The sequence below is a fragment of the Ammospiza nelsoni genome, chromosome Z (genome assembly GCF_027579445.1).
Source record: "Ammospiza nelsoni isolate bAmmNel1 chromosome Z, bAmmNel1.pri, whole genome shotgun sequence".
Lineage (NCBI taxonomy): Eukaryota > Metazoa > Chordata > Aves > Passeriformes > Passerellidae > Ammospiza > Ammospiza nelsoni.
In genome coordinates, this window is record NC_080669.1 from 83,902,635 (window position 1) to 83,920,931 (window position 18,297).

The following is an 18,297-nucleotide window of genomic DNA, read 5'->3' on the forward strand; positions in this document are numbered from 1 at the left end:
ACCCACTGAGTATTGCAGACTAGATTATATTTTAAAATGTAAGTTGTATTGTCTCATTTAAGGTAATATTTGCTCCAGTGTGTAATAAGATGATTTCTTAACTAGAGGAAATGAAGGATTTGAAAATAAAACTACTTCAACTATTACAATCACTGCTGGGAGATAGAGGGAATTTCAGTTGTTTTCATTGAAAATGAGTTCATGTGTAGCTGCATGTGCTTCACAAAGTTTTGATAAACAACATTTCTTATAGCAGAACATCTTTTTGAATTGTTGTTTGGCTTATTTTTACTTGCTTGCTTACTTTTGAACTACAGCTTCCCTAGGAGTTCTGATTGCTTGAATACCTTCATTACATAGTGGTGGAGAATTAAGAGTTGTGGTTAAGTGTTTATTATGATGTGAAACGTTTATTGAATGAGAAACGTTTAAATAAAAATATTATTTGGAAAAAGAGACCCATTCATGTGAAAGGCTTGTTAGTTACAGGTAAGGCTGAAGCATATACTGCTTTTAACCATGGCAAGTCTGAAAGAGTAGAAAATTTACAGTTGGTCTTGATTAAAAGGTCTTGCTCTAAGCTCATGGGGGAACAACTAAAGCAAGTGTATTTTACCCTATCTGTTTGAAAATATACAGTCATTTAAAGATCTGTCTTCAGAGGTCTCTCATTTATCTGTTGCAGTGGGTATAAATCTTTCCACAGCAGGCTCTGCTTGCATGCTGAGAGTAGTAATAGTTCAGTGTTTTGATTTGGGATAAAGTGCATCTTACCTGTCTGTGTTAAGTACAGCACAGTGGCTTTACTGGAAGAATTTGGGGAGTACAGCAGAGGGCAGTGCACATCCATCGTACATTCCAAGTCTGAAAACCCACAGTCTGCCACAAACTGAGGGCTTTTGTGAGCTGTCAGGAGAAATCCTTATCTTCCACATTTTCCAGATACAACAAAGACCTTCTACCAAGGCTTGTATCTTGCTACTGAGAATCCCTTAGCCTTAAGACAGAAGAAGCTAATTTCATTCTTCTCCTGAAGCATGCATGCTCCAAGTACGTCCTTCGAAATCATACTATCCTGTATGCATCCTTTCTTGATGATAATCATGTAATGAATTGAAGTTTTTCAGTAAAGAATAATGGGTATCAGCTGTGGGTTCATATATTTCTTACATATCATTACCTTTTTTTTGGCTCAACCTTTCTGTTTGGTGAATGTAGCCACATCTGTTAGACTCCTTCCAATGGAATTGGTGCATCATCTTGTAACATAAGATGTCCATGCTTATAATATAGATGCAGTATAATTTAAATATTAAGCTCTAGATACAGAAGTTCATAAAAACAGATTGTTTTCTACACATTAGAAATGTGTCTTTTTGCATGAGATGTCAGTTACCTAATGAAATAATTTCTGTTGTCTTTCATGACTCTTTAATACCTATAGTTCTAGAAATGGAGTGGCTTTTTTGTAGTAGCAGTCTTGAAAAAGACATCTGGATTTTCACATTTTTAGTACTGTATCATTATATTTCAATGGCAACTCTAGAAGTGTGTTTGGAAGAAGATGTGGGAATGTTCAGTCAAAACATCCTTATCTGTCAGTAATCTTAAAAATTACAAAAAGACTTGCATCAATTTCATAAATGTGTCTTGACTGGTAACCCAAAGGCCATTAAACACTCAGCATTCCATGGCAGGGATATTTATTTTCTCTGAAAACTTTGAACTTCTTACTTCTCATAGACACAAAATGCATTTTCAATTGTTCTGTGTTTTAAAATCTTGTTTCTAAAGCCATAGCAGATACTACTGTGGTTTGTGGATAACATGACACTTTTTCAGCTGTATGCCCAGGATTAGGCAACATCGGTGCCTCCTTTTAGAATTACAGACTGATTTATATATTGAAGTTGACATCTGATTTAACAGCTAACATTCCTTTTGTTGCTTTGGAGGGAAGATCTGGGTGGTTGTGAAGCTGGATTGTGATATACAAGGTGTAGCATGTTCAGCAACTTCCATGGAAAATGCACTGGGCTATTATGTTGTAATTACGCCAAGCCTTCCCCTGAGAACATTTTGTTCTGCAGCTCTTACACTCACTGATTTGATTGTAGAGTCAGGATCTAGGTACTAATAAAATATCCAGATATGGATGTCTTCATATTTGCAAGGCAGTCAGTACATTCATAAGGAGAGTTAGAAAGTATTTCAGCTTTCATAGACAATTGAAGTCTCTTGTCCCTTTAGAGGTATCTTAGTAATTTCAGCTTGCTTTATAGCCATGCAGAGTTTTCACCAATGTGCAGGCTATGTGTGGATATTCTAGGATATCCTAGACGTTCAAATAGTTTCTTGATAGCACTGCTTATGTGTGTTTCTGACCAATTTACTCTCACCCTAGTGATGATCAGCTTATCTTTCAGTAACCTCTGGTCACCTGCATGAAAATGCAAGTTCCCAGTATGAGTTCCCAAAGTACAGGGGCTTTGACCTGAGCCATACACTTGTCATTGCTCTGTAGCAGGAGGGAAAATTGCTATGTGGATAAAATTATGTTATTAATATCTAAGAGCAGGTCAAAGACTCAGTGCTCAGAACTTGAAAACCACATTTGCTTTTGGTATCACAAGTAAATAGATGAAAGAACTGGGCTGTCTTTTCATTTAAAGTTAAGAGGTAGAACTGTGGTCACCAAATGACACCACATTTATTCTTCAGTCTCTGTTAGAAAGGGTTGCCAGGAAAGACAGCAACGACCTGGACAGATTCATGTATGAAATGACACCAAGTGTTTGTACTTCCTGTGGTTTTTAGTCAAAAAATCTATCCCATAGCAGATCTGAGATGGTAGAAATGGAAAACCTTCAAGATTCAAACATTCAGTCTCGGTCAGTGCTTAGACAAGTACATTGTTAAGTACATTTATTAATGTTGTAAAATACTGTAGTATGTAAAATACAATTTTTAAAGATGTTTTTAAATATTACTGATCTTGATAGAGGGACATCCTTATTTTTGTAAAAAATAAAAACTAATGCATACTTTTGTCCATTAGATTTCTCTCTGAAATTTCACTTTCTGTGGTGCTTATTATTAAAAAGAATATAAACTTTTAGCTTTTGATCTGTTGAAACACTTTTTCTTCTAGGTACCTTGAACAGCATTTGTCATCTAGTTATAAATATCAGATCTGGTTTTTTTTATAATATGCCTGAATAGAATGTATTTTGAGAATGGACAGCTTGGGGAAGGGAGGTGAGTTACAATGGTTAAGACAAGCTGGGCTCTTAACAGTTACATGGGTGACAGTGTTAAACTTTACCTCCATCTGTTGCTGCATACTGACTTAAAAACCTGCATCCTGAATAAGTTCTTAAAAATTCACATTACTTTCATTGTTGTGGAGTCTTAGAAAAGTTGTAAGATGCTGCTTATGAAAGTAAATTAGGCATTCCGATTTTTTCATCATGCCACTGGTCTGTTAGCAAAAGAGAAATTTTTGTAGTAACATTAGAATTTGCTGGGAAAGCCAGAAAAGCACCCCATCCATCCAGTCATTTTCATCAAGGACTTTTCATCCTATTGCTTCAAACTTAAAATAGGAATTTAGTTAAAATAATAACTAAATTGTATATTTTTTTTTAATATGGGCCAAGTTAAAATAATAGTGGTGCTTCAGGGTTGCAAAGAAGTAATGAAATTTTTGATTTGGTTTACAAATTGTGTTTTGGTTTAGTGGTTTTTTTGTTCTTCCCCAGCAACAAGCACAGAGTAGTTTGAGATCATTTGCTTTTTTTATTGTTAAGAGACAATTGCCATCAGACTTACTTTATTTCAGTAATTGCATCTAATTTGCTCTGTCCTCTGCATTTTAAGGTTTTCAGAGATCTGTCTGGTTTTCAGTGTTTTTTCCTAGCAAAATGAAACAATCTTCTGTGCTGCTCTATAGGCACTTTCTTCTGTATTAAAATCTAGATATTAGCAGTGAAAGTAATGGACAGATCACCCTCTCCAGCTGCAGTCAGGTGTTACTGGCTATTGCAAGGACCAAGTATGAATTTTTATTCTCTACAGGTCCATGCTTCACTTAATCAAAGATCGCTGAAAGAAAGTCAGATGGACTTTGAAATCCCTGACACCCTGACTGGTAGTTGGGGTGACTTCCATGTTTTGTGCCATGTCCTTGAAGTCTCCAGTGGCCTTGCTTCTTTATTCCACATGTTAGAAAACCAGGTGTTGAGTGGAAAAAGGTAGTCAAACTCAAAAGATAAAATAATTTTAAAAAACAAAAGCTCAAAAGTACCCAATAGTATCAACTTTTAGATTTTAAATTAAATAATTTTATATATGCATATTACTTACTTCCTGGAAGCTTCTCTTCTTCTTCCAGTCAGTAAATGCCTTCCAGTTAGTAAAGTGTCTTTCTTTTTCTACAGTAAAATAAACGGGAAGCGCAGGGTAATTTCTAGTGCACTAGTTTTAAAGATGAGATCTGTTTCACGTGTTGTCTTAAGTAATTCCTGATTTTAGTTTAAATCATGACTGAAACAAACAAAAAAACCCCTCACCTTTATGATTTAGCACTCATTTGGGAACGGTAGTAAACCAGAGCAGAGGTCCACTTTTGTCTGTAATTTATAAGCATATATAAAGATTAGGAGCCATTTAAATTAAGACATAATAAAGTGGAAGAAGTTGGATCATGGTAAAACATGATGGTCTAAGATTGATGGAAGGGTATGTGTTATGACATTGACCCTGTATATTGAAGGAAGGATGTGTAATTGTTTGTAAAATCATGTTTTACAAACAATTACATACTTTAGAAAAAGTATTGCACATACTTTAGAAAAGTGTTGCACAAAGTTCACATGAATGCTGGATTATTGGGAGGATAGGTGATTACTGTATATAAATACCATGATATGAGTATGAAGTGTTACAGGGAAGTGACTGATACAGGTTGTAGAGAGACCATCCATCCCTGGGGATACTCAGAAACTGTCTGGACATGGCTCTGGCTAAGGCACCTGGCTCTGGGTGTCTCTGCTCATCCAGGGGTTTTGACCAGGTGTCCTCCAGAGGTCCCCTTATTCTTGCAATTGGAGTAATGTTGAGTGAAAACTGTCACATTCAGTAATATAATGAAAGTGGAATAGTCAGTGTAATGCCCTGATACAAATGGCACTTGGGATGATCACGTGAGAGACTTGCAACCTTTTTGTCTTGGTCTTGAAGATTTGAAATAATTGAGTTTATTAACTTCATAAATTTATTATATATTAACATAAATAAGAATATAAATATTACCTATTTCCCGTATTAAATCCATTGCAAATTTAATTTGTCCAAAGCAGGCTTGTTCTTCACTTATTCAGTTGTTGACTCCTGGAGGGTAACATGAGTCAGGTGCCTCTGTAGAAATCTCTAGACCTTCAGTGCTCCCTCAGGCTGCTCCTGGTGTAGAAGCTTTGTGCCAGCACCAGGGAGAGCCTTTTGTCCATGTTCTATACCATGGTGTGCTGGTTTAATTGATCTTGCAGGAGCTGAATTAAAATTAATCAAATCTGTATTTAGTAAACAGGTTTGAAAGGTTTTAAATATATTTATTTAAATATGAGCTTGTACGTACATTTTAAGTCAACCTAAAAAACAGCTGAATTTTGAAGTACATCTAGGAAAACTATGATGTTAATGCAGGATGGCCTCATCTCACTTTCAAAGTGTCTATCACTCAATTATTGAAATATTTTTGAATGTTTTAGATGTGTTTGTTACCAGTGTAAATTATTAATTATCATCTTTTATTCCTTATCTCCAGAGCAAACTAAAAAAAAAATATTTCTGCTACAAGGGTTACTGTTTTATTCAAAATGTTGTCTCTTGACTCTTCAAGGTGACAGGTTTAAATAAGTGAACAGAAAGCAAATCCCCCTAAACTTTGCAGTTAAACATTTTTTTCTAGCTTAATGATGAAAGGGTTCTGTATGTGGTTGGTTCAAAAATTTGGTGTACAAAAAGGAGCTCTAAAAGAATCTCCTTTATCAGACCAGTAGGAATATATCAAAGGAATGTTTTTTTTTAAAAGCACAATTAGTTATGCAAAATATAATTGTTATGGCATTTATCAGTCAGCAAATGTTTTGCCTCTTGTTGAGGATACTTGTGAGCTCTCTTTGAAATTGGACTGTCATGGAATTTAGTTTATTGGTTTGAAGAGGAATGCTTATGACAGATCTCAAAAAGCCTCTTCTATTGATACTACATTATTATACAAAGAAATAGTCAAAGACAGGTGATTAACTGAAAAATATGACTGCTCCATTTTTTTTTTTTCCAAAAGCACTGAGAACCTAATCTTACAAAATCTTAAAATGAACACAAGCTGCAGGTTAAAATACCCAAAGGCAAATACACCCCTGTCTGTAATGCTGCTCAGTTCCATAATTCTGAAGCAAGACTCTATCTTCTGTGCTGTGTTTGTCTAGATAACAATCATGCTAATAATTTTCTACCTTCTTATTTGAAAGATCTTCTATCTTGTATCTGCATGCATATCTGCAGTCTCACCATCATTTTGTAATATAGCTGTAATATGGCTCAAGTCATTGCCTAAATTACACATTCCAAACTGAAAATACATTTGCAGCACACATGAAGAGACATTTTTCTGCTTAACATGGACAGTATTTAACTGAGTCAAGATTATTCCTAAAAAAATGGCTACCTAAGAATAATGAATTGTTTTACTTTTATTTCTATTAGTGCATTTTTTGTGTATTTATAATATATTTATTCTTCAGTTAATCTAAATATTTTAGGTTTTTTGAAGTTGCTGGTAAACTGAGGTTTACCAAGGGAAGTTCATTTGTTCATTCTGCTACCAATAACATCTCATGTGTAGTTCAGTGCTATTGGAAGGGAGCACTGCATTCTCCCCAGTCAGTGTGTGAGCATTATGGTGAGCAGCATGGCAGGCTGTTGATAGGTAGGGCAGTTGCCTTGAGCATTTGAAGAGACAAGGCATATACAAGTTTTTGTTAATGCTGCAGAAGTGTTCTAAATGCAATTACTCGAACTGAGAATGGAAACATAGTAATAAAGTGAGGCAATTCATTTTAGTACTGAAAAAGGGTATGACAAACTTTATGGTGGATTTGAAATCCAGTTTCAAATTTAAAGTTGGAGTGATGTTTCTTCAGTGTATTTCAAAACCACTTATAATTTTTGACTCTACTTGAACAACTCAAAAGACTTTTGAAACAGCATTGAACTGATGTTTGGTGTTCAGTGGCTTTGAAAGGTTGTTTATAGGATTATGAGTCTTACTTTTTCTTTGTTATATTAGTTGTATGTTAAATTTACCGTATTTCATGCCAATGCGCAACACACATGGCACTGCTTTAAGTATTAATGCTTGAATTTGCTAACAAATTATAAAGGTGTTAAGAATTAGTAGTATCTATTATGTAAACTGTGCATTTAGTATCTACTAACCAGTTTCAGTATTGGTACAGTCTTTCTGAATATACTCCACTTGTTTAAAAATCAAAAAAGCTTGACTTTTAAATCAGCTTTTTTCCTTTAAAACCATAATTTCCAGTTAACAACTGAAGATAAAACATATACTGTTATAAACCTTACAGAAAACTTTCTGGGAGCTTCTTGCTATCTTCTTAATAATTCTATTTTTCTAAGATTTGCACCAAGAACTTTTATTATGCACAGTGTTTGTCTTTCCTTCTTCTATAGGTAAACTGTTTCACATTGACTTTGGTTATATTTTGGGCCGGGATCCCAAGCCCCTTCCTCCCCCGATGAAGCTGAACAAGGAGATGGTGGAAGGCATGGGAGGCACCCAGAGTGAGCAGTACCAGGAGTTCCGCAAGCAGTGCTACACAGCCTTTCTCCACCTCCGCAGGTAACAGCACTGGGCTCATGGCACAGCCCTTGAGAGCCACCCTAAAGCAGGAGAGGACACCAGTGAATGAATTGTTGAAATGTTTCTGTTGAAAATTCAAAGCTTGTTTAAACGAGAGCACAAGCATTTGTATGAAACAAAGGAATGAAAACATCACAGTGTTGGTGTAATGTGAAGGGTGAATGTAATTGTTCAAGTTAAAGCCCTCAATTTTGCTTGTTTAATAACTTAAATAGCTTCATTTCATAACTCAAATGCGTTATTAAATTATATTTCTTTTGGGGTATGTTTTTGCCCTTAAGCTTCTTTTCCTCTGATTATTGATGATCAAGGAACTGTCATTTTAATTTAAGTCATTACTCATTTGCTGCTTGATTCTCCTCCAGTTTAAATTAGTGATGATCAAATTCTTTGGCTTGAAGATGACACACACATATGCTTAGTTCAGTTCAGCTCCTGTGGGACAAAAATTAGCAACTTGTAGTGACAATCAAGCATGTTTGAAATTTCTTTAAATACCCAGAATTGTGGCAGCTAAAAACTCTTTAGACTCTGGTGTCTATGAACCAACAGATCTTTCTTTTACATTTAGAATCAGTTTCATTCTTTTGCAGTGACTGTATTACTTACCCATTAACTTTCTGAGCCAAGTAGCTCATTTTTGTTCTGTTTGAAGAGAGGACAGGTAAGCACTCCTTGTCTAACTAGGGATTTAGCACATCTTCAATGAAGAGGAAAGATTTTCATTTTAATTTCAAAGATGACCTAATGGAAACTTACAAGTATGTGTAAGAAATTGTTAATAGGGTAAGCTTATGTGAAAAGTGCCTGGAATATGGAAAGCAGCCAGTGTTACAAAATAAAATGCTGCAGGTAGTTCTTCAGTTGATAAAAGGAGGAAGATTAAGGAGTTGGTCTAGGAACTGAAGTTATTAATGTGTTAAAAAGCCATTCAACAATTTGAAAAAATAGTGACATGTTGTCAGCAAGCAATATTTGTGGCTTCAGAGAACGGTCCAACTTCTGAACTTTGCTTAAAACTGTTTTGTAATGCTGTATTTATTTGTCATATACTTGAGTTGTTTTTGTTTAAACCTAGCTGTTTCAGTGGAAAGGTCTGTTGTGTCAATGAAGGATTATTCATTGAATTAATTTATGTAATGATTTGCTACAAGGCTCATCATTAAATGTGTGTAGTATAATGGTAATTTGCGTAGAGAACTAAACTGTAAATCAAGATGGTTTTATTTTTAATGTCTGGAATTGTAATTATAGTATTGCCAATATTTGCTCATTTTATTGGAAAATATTTTTACATGGTTCTAGATAAATACCCTTAAGGCTTTCAACAACAATACTGTATGATAATATTAAAATTACTGCAACAATTATTTTAAGCAGCTAGAACTAAAAATAATTAAGATTACTTGTTAAAAAAGAATAATTGGTTGCGGAACACTTTAGTTCTAGCAGTTCTGCATATTGACAAAAACCCATTCACAGACAGATTTTCTGGCCAAATAGTATGAAATCATAACCTCTGATAGCTAAGACAAAATGCAAACTCTGTCATCTCCATCAGATTATGCTTTATTTTAGTTCTTTACTTCCCTGAGGAATAACTAATTCTCTAAATATTTCAAGGACTGTATCTTGGCATATCAGGATTCCTAGTGGAATGGATGTTGCATTATGAAAAGAAAAATACAAGGAATTTTAAAGTTACAAGTGAAGGAATAGTTTTGTCCATTGTTTCTGGTTGTAAGCAGTTTGGCATATGATCCTTACTGTATGTTCTTTAGTTTGGGGATTTTCTTAGGGAGTAGGAATAAGGAGATGCTTTCTGCTTTCTTAGTAATAGTGTAATCAGTCAAGTGTCTTTGTCAGCAGTGCTGTAGTGAAGGAGCAGCTGCTGCACTGTGAATGTGTTGCAGGGCAAATTGTGGCTGTCAGCAGGACTTGGGCTGTAGCAGCCTCTTTTGCTTTCGTTATACATGTTGAGCCTGTTTAAAGATGTTTAAATCCTGCTACATGTCAGCATTTCCTTTCCATCAAGAATTTCCTGCTTACACATCTTCAGCAGGTTCCATAGTATGACAAAATGGTTCATGAGTCCCACCTCCCTCCTCATGGAGGGTCATCCCAGAGCACATGGCACAGGGTTATGTTCTGAATGTTCTGGAATATCTCCACTGGGGCAGACTCTGCACCCTCTCTGGGCAATTTATGACAGCAAGGTATCAGTCAGAGCATTTCAGATTTTTTTCCAGAGTGAAAATGGCTCTACATTGTTTTGTTCCTTCCAGGTAAGGGTTTCCCCTGCATTAATCCTGTGAGAAGGTGTTCAGTTTGAGTTACTGGGCATAGGAAAGGGCAGAGGAGTAGTTGGTAAGTTGGAGTAGGGACAGAAGCTGTAGTTTGGGCTGAGTTTTTTTTTTTTTTTTCTGTGTGGGTGAGGTAGTTTAATTGGCTGAAGTAGTTTTTCCCCAGTCTGTTCTTTGTTTAGTGACTGAGGCTGCAGTCCAGATCTGAATGGAAACACTGTGCAATAAAAGGAAAGCTGTGATGGCCCTTGGGAAGGGCTGCTCCTTTGGAAAGATTGTAGTGCAGTGTCTGGAGAGTGTTCTGAAAGCTGGGATTCGATGGTGAAGAGAGAAGAACAGAAGTGAACCTGGGTAGGATCAGGTCCATATTCACTGAGTTTGGACTGCAAGGAAATACTTTGGGAAGAATAAATGTCATAATTTATTACAGCTAACTATGACATGACAATGATTAGGTAATATTCATGCTCTTGAGAAGATAATTTTGTCATGGGGGGTCCCATGTTCCACTGAAAGAAAGGAAGCTCCTTAAGGCATTTTAAACTTAGGAATTTTGACTTATTGACTAAGATCAGCAGGGCCTTGGTTTGGGACTGCAGATGACTGTATACCTTCCTGTCCTTGTTTTTATAGTGAGTGTCTGTAGCTTCGTATTTGGTAGAGTATTGCAAAGCCAACACCCTAAATATTTGATTGGTTTAGGACATCTATATGCAAAGGGTCTGGTGAATATTGAAAAAATAAATAGAGGAATGCTTAGGATCAAGCAGATGTTTGAGATATTAACTACTTGAAAACAAAAGTTACTGGTCTCAGAAAACATAGTAATGAGAATTTGACCTTTTGTCTGAAGTGGATTAGTTTCTTGATACATGAGACCTTTTCTATGTAGAAATAGGATTTTCATGTTGAATTTCTTTAACAGTACTTCATGTTCAAAACAGAAGTTAATCAACCTTCAGTGCAGTTGAATCCTTATTGATTTTATAAGTTAATTTGTACTGAGTTTGAAGAAAGCAAAGAGTAATGTGAGAAGGATTTAGATTTTAGTTTAGGTACTTCCTTAAACCTCCTTAAAACTAGGATGACCTGGCTCAGATTTTGTTCTGGCTGTGGATGGATGTCAGCCATTCCAGGGGTCTTTGTAATGTAGATGTCAAAGATGAGTGATATACCTTGCTTGATAACAGTGTTTGTTTTTTTACAAGTCAGGCTCCTAACTCAGGTCAGCAAAATATCTCCTCTCAGATGAGTTTGGGCTGTCAATTCTCCAGCTGTAATCTTCATGGATTACAAAGATGTTGCCTGTAAGAAGGTTTGCAGTTGATTATTGAGCTATTGAAATGTTGGGGTGAGGGGCAGAGGACAGATCTGCAAATACTATAGTGAGCAATTCTTCCTTAATTTTTAGTGTTTTTTCCACTCCATAGTCCCCCTGCAGATTACCTTTTCTTGATGTTTTTTTCCCCCCAAATGCGTATCTTTGGGTGATCTTACTCCTCAAGAATCACAAGACTTCATTGTATGGAACAGAACTGTCTCTTAACTGGCATCTAACAATGATCCCTAGACCTTTAAAATCTTTTTTTACAAGCCTCCATCACATAAATAGCTCCAATAACCTGTAGTGCTTATAAGCTGTTATCCTGTATGTGGTTGAAGAGCAAAAGGGACTCTGAGACTGTGGATTCTCTGTCAGTTTGAAGGGAAAACTACTGACAGAAGGTACCAGTAATCTAGGAGGAGACTTCAGAGCATGTGCCTGTAACATTTAAGTATGTGTTAAAGGAAATCTAGTTTCAGGCAAGTGGAAGAAAAATTGATTAAAATCTGTGGTATCTGTTCCTAGGAGCAGAGCAACCTGACTGCCATATTTCTTAGCCAGACCTGAAACAAAATGGTAGAGTTAACTTTCCTTCTTTTCTTTTAATTTGCCATAAAAGTCATTTTACTGACTCCAGCTCTCTGCCCTTGGGGAAGTGAAGTAAAACTTCTGAAAGAAATAAGACACTGAGGATTTCTAGCCAAACAGTTGATTTTAGTATTTTTCTTATAATATTTTAAAACTTACATTGGAATGTATTAGGTAGTGTTAGTTCCAGATAATAATAAAGTGTCAAGTGGTTTTGTTGGAACTAAATTTATCTAGAGAGATGTCTTTTTTGAGCAGTATTTACTTTGTAAAATATAGCTGTGAAGCAGACATTTTGTTTAGCTGAAATACTTTGCACTCCTTGCAATTGTCAGCTGATATATATTCAGCAGGTTCCTAATAAACAAGTTTTGCTGCTAAGAATTCGTTTGCTCTCAACTGTGAAGCTCCTGGTTCTCTTAGCAAAGCAATATTTCAAATGGTGAAGTCAGTAACATGTTTTGTATCTTAAAGGGAATTATATCTTTTTGCAGAGGAAGGGGAGTTCCAGTTTTTGCTGAACAGCTTGAAAGTTATCCTCTAAAAAAGAAACTGACAGCTAATTTTCTGCAAGGGCAAAATGGTGTTCTTTAAAACAAATACTCATGAATGTTTCCAAAACCATTTTAAAGCCAAAAACTGTTCTCTGATTTGTCTTTTAATGGTTATAGATGACATTTGTGTTTGTACTTCCTAAGTGTACTGTGCTACCACTATTACTGGAGCTTAACTGAGGAACTGAAGACTTGGATCTGGTTAAATATTTAACTCATTATGTCAAAAGCCCTTGCAGTGATTGGAAAAATAATTTTTTGTACTTATGAAGACTTCACCTGTTTGAATAAATATCATGCTGCTGTATCACTTAATAATAAAAAATAACCTTTGCATCAGTATTCTAGCATATGTTTATCCTAAAAGAGGTAGAAAATGGCATTATAACTTAAAATACATTAAATCATAGTTTATATTTCATGTGTCTCTGAGTAAATGTTCTGATGATTTTAGAAAACTGTAACAGAATCAGAGCATTTTATTCCATTTTGGCAGTTTAAGAGATTTTGAAGTTTAAACTTTGATAGTGTGTGTCAGTATCTCTTGTTCTTTAGCATAAATACTTTCAATTCGTACTAAAAATGGATCTCTGAAGCATTAACAGTTCTTTGTAAGATGATGATGAGTTCTTAAATTGTTTACAAAATGTCTTTTGTACAGTTTACAAGATGTTTTACCTAATTTGCTCTTCTGCTTAGGTATTCCAACTTGATCTTGAATTTATTTTCCCTCATGGTGGATGCCAACATTCCAGATATTGCTCTTGAGCCTGACAAGACTGTAAAAAAGGTAATTGTGGCGCTTTCATTGTCTTTCAGTGACCCAGGACATCTCATTACAAAATTTTCAGTCACTTGTGATGATGACTTATTTGTGTCTCACCTGAAAATACTTGCTCCTGTTTTATAAGTTTTTAGCAATTCCTTTCTTCACTGAAGTTAAAGATAGGAGAGTGTACGTGGAGAACACTTAGCACATGTGCCTGTGAATACAGAATGCCTTTTCATCATCCCTGTAATGCTGCACACTCTGCTCCAGCACTCTGTTCTAGTGGGAACTTTAGCTAAAAAGAGTGTTGTTTCCACCTTATCAGACTTAGAAGTGAAGCAGTCAACACTGACTGTATCATGAAAGATTGTCCCAGCTAGTCTAGAAACCTTTAAGACATGGATGGTTTCATAAAAAGAGTCTTCTTCTAGTTAAAAAAAACAGTATACTGAAGGTCTAAAACCAGTAGGCTGGTATATCTTCATGAATGAGAAATTTTTGTTTCTTGGGAAGGCAGACTTTTGTCCTGTAATTTTAACTTTGTCCTTTATACCAGCTCAAGTCATTCTTCTCCATTTGGTGTTGGAGCAATAGTTGACATGAAAAATACAGGATACATCTCCATCTGGATTTCATTACACTTATATTTTAGACAAATGCTGGGGTTTTTATAATCTGATTTATAGTGAAGGGCTATCTGTTTTAATTCTCCAAAGGACTTTGTGGAGCCTGTGTGTCCAATGGAAATTAGTTCACTGTAATTTTTATTCAAGCTGTGGATTGTCTCTCAGGCTGTTCTTCACTGTTTTCAAGAAGTTATTTTAGCAGAGATTCAGAATCTTCAAATAAATATTTCATGTTCTAATATAATTTCCTTAAAGAAAAATAAATTGTGACTTGCAGAGATTTTTCCTTTTCTCTTCAAGGATCCAGGCATTTTTATTTAGAGTTTCTTGGTTTCAAATCAATACAAAGAGTTCTTGCAGCTGTTCAGTTTCATATCCAGGAAGCTGAGCTAGTCACAAGTGCTGTGTTTTGTGGTAAAGGTGACAGTGTTCCCTCCACTCAACTGTTTTCCTGAGAAAATGACAGCAAAATATTTCTGCTTATTAATACTTGAACCTCACCTCTGTCCCTAAATGCCCTACAGATTGGGTAGGTTACTTACATAGAACTTGGGAGATAAAAGCCTAAAGTAAGCAACTGAAATGGTTCAATACCTTCCAAGTTCTGGAAGTAACTACACTTTTGTACAGACGCCTTCTTTGCAAGGAAGAGACCTTCCCAACAGAATGGTAGTTCTGTCTTAAGAATTTAATCTTTATAAAGAAGATGTATTTGGCTCTGTCTACCCTTTGGAAACATGAGTGATACAGTAAGGAGGGGTAAGATCTTCTAGATTGCAAAGTCTACTGATAAATGCACCATAAATCTAGTAAAATTTGAAGGTAGAATGGGGCTAATTTGGGGTAAGTTTGTGCTTGACTGAAACGGTCATCAGGAGCTCAAACCAGTGGTTTCACTGAACTTCAGAAGTGCTGGTTTCTTTGATGTTTGCACCAGTAAGTTTGAGACTTATGATGCATTTTAATCTTACTTATCACTGGTCTAGAGTTCCCAGTCCTTTGATCACAGAATCACAGAATGGCTTGGGCTGGAAGAGATTTTAAAGATGATCTTATTCCATCCCCCTGCCATGGGCCACTTCCACTAAAACACTGCTTGTGTGACAGTGTTGTTCATCCTTGCCTTGAATCAGTTCTTTTGAGCTCTGATATTTTTTACTAAGAGTCTTCTTATGCTTGCTTCTTATGAACATGCAATATCCTTGTTTCTTAATAGCATCTTGGTGTTGCATTTTTGGCAGAAAACTCTCTAGAAATGCTGTCCAAGGGTATATGCTTTCACTAATTAATGATAATATAATGTTGAATTCTATGAAATACTTGTAAAGAATGATTTTACTATAGCAATAGTTAGTATTTCAGACTCTTCTAAAACTCTTCTACTTACTGTAAATTCCCAATATAATTTTATTGACTTAACAAATCAAGGTATAGAATTGAAAGCCAGAAGGTCTGTTGTACAGCTGAGAAGCATGTTACAGTTCACTTATGTACAATAATTAAAAACCAAGATTATGTGAAGCATAACAGTATTGCATACATATGTAGATCATGCAAGGCAGCAAAATCTAAAAGGAAATTCAGAATCACAGAATATTCTGGGTTGGAGAGGACCCACAGGGATTATGAAGTCCAGCTGTTAAGTGAGTGGTCCACATGGGATCAAACCCACAACTGTGGCATTACCAGCGCACACTCTGACCACCTGAGCTCTGAATTAGATACATGTGGTTGCTTCTAAATTCCATTACAAAGTAGAAATAACAGTGCGTTCATTGCATGAAAAGAACACGAACTTAGTTGTTACGTGACAGATCACTGTTAGATTAAATGCAGCAATTAGTTATTAGGATTCTGCACTCTGACAGTGGTGCAGCTCAGTGAACTGTGACTTTTACCCTCATGGGAGATTGCAGGCTGTCCATTCACAGAGGCTTTAAAATGTGAAAGCAGACAGAACTGAAGCAGGAAGGCAAATGTTTCTGATAAGGAATGCAAATCACTTTGAGAAGGAAAGATTCTACTTCCCTGGGTTCTTTTAAGTTATTTTAGAGTGTGCTGGTTCCTTAAAAAAAAAAAAAAAAACAGAAACAAAACACGCACAGTAAGGTATTGTCAGGAAGATAGCTAAATTGTTCAGCTCTCTCAAGTTTTGTTATCTTATATAAACTTTTGGGTTTTTCTGACAGTTCAGCTATTTCTGAATCCTGTTGACAGTTTGGTAATTTTGGTTCAAAGTTGTCCTTTAAATGCACTCCTTAAATTTGTGCAAAAATAATACAACATCCCAGGATCCCTAAAGAGTGGGTAAGCAGAGGAGCCTCCTATTAAGCAGTTGTTTGTTATTATGATCTGCTGAATGCTTATGACAATGTTCAAAGCTCCTGTGAAAGCAATTTTTTTCTTTAGTTCTCAATTTTTCATTTTTCTATTTTAAAAAGATAAACCAGAAAATGGCTTTAAATAGACTAGGATCAGAATCATCTTAACCTGTTGTATAACAGTAAATAGGTCATTGTTGTTTGGCTTTTTTTTTTTAATAATGTGCTAGAAAACTTGTTTGGAGTATTAAATACCCATTAGCCCATCTGAAATCAGGTATAAGCTTTGTTAGAACTAATAGAAACAGGAACAATGTGCCTTGCTTCTCTTGGGGTGAGTGGCAAGTTGATTCAGTCATTTAACAAGATAATACTGTACCTTTTTGTAGAAAAATTGAATAAATGCTTTCAGCATCTCCATTGATTTTTATTTTTTTCCTTAAAGCTTTAACAAAAAATCTATATATATTTCAACAGTCTCAAATTAGGTAAAGATCCATTTTGGACTGACCTGCAATATTAAATTACCTTTGATGTGTGAGACAAGTCAATAGCCATTTCAACCAGGGTATCACTTTCACAGAAGACAAAGTTGGAGATTTACAAATGTTTCTGTTTTTAAGAAGGTGCCCTGGTGAAGAGTAGAGGTGAAGTTCATAGCCAGCATTTCCTCGCAGCACTTGTGCTCACTTTCCTGTAGAGCCCTTCTTTTGCTTTAGGGGCCTGGAGCCAGTCAGGCTCTGGGCTTACAGGCAACAAGGTAGCTTACCTGTATTTCAGTTTGGATTAGTCTGAATACTAGTTTGATGATTAAACTGCAAGGGGAGTAACTTCCTTTTTTGTAACACAGAGGAATGCTTACTAAAGTAGTATATATATTGTGTATTTTATAATGCCTGTTGAAATACTACACTGCAATTATTTTGTCAAACAATTTGTTTGGCATAAAGATCTTTGATACTGGAACTTTTCAGTAGGTGTAGCTATACTGCTGTTATGGAGTAGGCATGAATAATTCTAAAGGTTATTGCTAAAGAATGACTTTTCTTTAATGGCCACAATTTTGCTTCCTCAAAGTGAAAGCATTGCCATGTTAGATGGTAGCTGAACTCCCAGTCCAATCTTTGTCTTTGTCTGTCACAAAGGGATATCCTGTCCCACCAGCAGGCAGGAAGGTGCTTTGCAGGAAGTGTCTGCCTGCTGGTTACAGAAGGGTGTAAAAACTGCATTCAGAAATAATTTTTGTGTTCCCCTTTTCTAAACTTTCAGCAGATAATCTGTGTGGCCTTAGAGCCAGAATGAAGGTTTGATTTTAGTAAGCATGCACATACTCTAAATAAAACTAAAATTTGCACCTGCCATATGGTAGTGATGGCTGGAATAAAATAAGTTGAAATAAAATTAAGAGCACTACTTTTATTTTCCATGTCTTTATTTGTTGTATTGTCTCTTGTCATTTCTCGTAGTGTATTGGTGCTTGATAATGGGATGCTTATTAGTGAGCATAGTTAAGAGATGTTGGAAGGAGTTTCTTACTTTTAATCATAGAAGGAAACCAAGTAAGATCATAAGGAAACTTCAGTGAAACATGTCCTCTTCTGTGAGGCCTTGGATGATTTGATTGCTTTTTCTTTTAAGAATTTCATACTGATACGAAAATCTAGAAAAATCTGAGTGTGGAAAATATTCCTAAAAACTATAACTACTAATCTGAGGAACAAAGGCAGACTGTTTTGGGGTTTTTTTTTCCCAAATTATCCTCTACCATCTAATAACTGTGGGACATCCCAGGGAGCTTGCTGACAGAATGCAATTGTATAATCAAGCTTAAAATCTAACAGAAGGTATATTGTCCGAGCATTGTTTC

The 18,297-nt window shown here is 35.7% G+C and overlaps 1 protein-coding gene across 2 annotated transcripts in view; it reads left to right on the plus strand.

The window, feature by feature from the left end:
• The window catches only part of PIK3C3 (phosphatidylinositol 3-kinase catalytic subunit type 3), a 66,545-nt gene that overhangs the window by 35,778 nt on the left and 12,470 nt on the right, over positions 1-18,297 (plus strand). For both annotated transcript variants that reach the window (XM_059491918.1, XM_059491919.1), the window contains 2 exons: positions 7,756-7,924; positions 13,414-13,504. In XM_059491918.1, the coding sequence (XP_059347901.1) occupies positions 7,756-7,924; positions 13,414-13,504 (260 nt within the window). The remainder of the gene's footprint in view (positions 1-7,755; positions 7,925-13,413; positions 13,505-18,297) is intronic.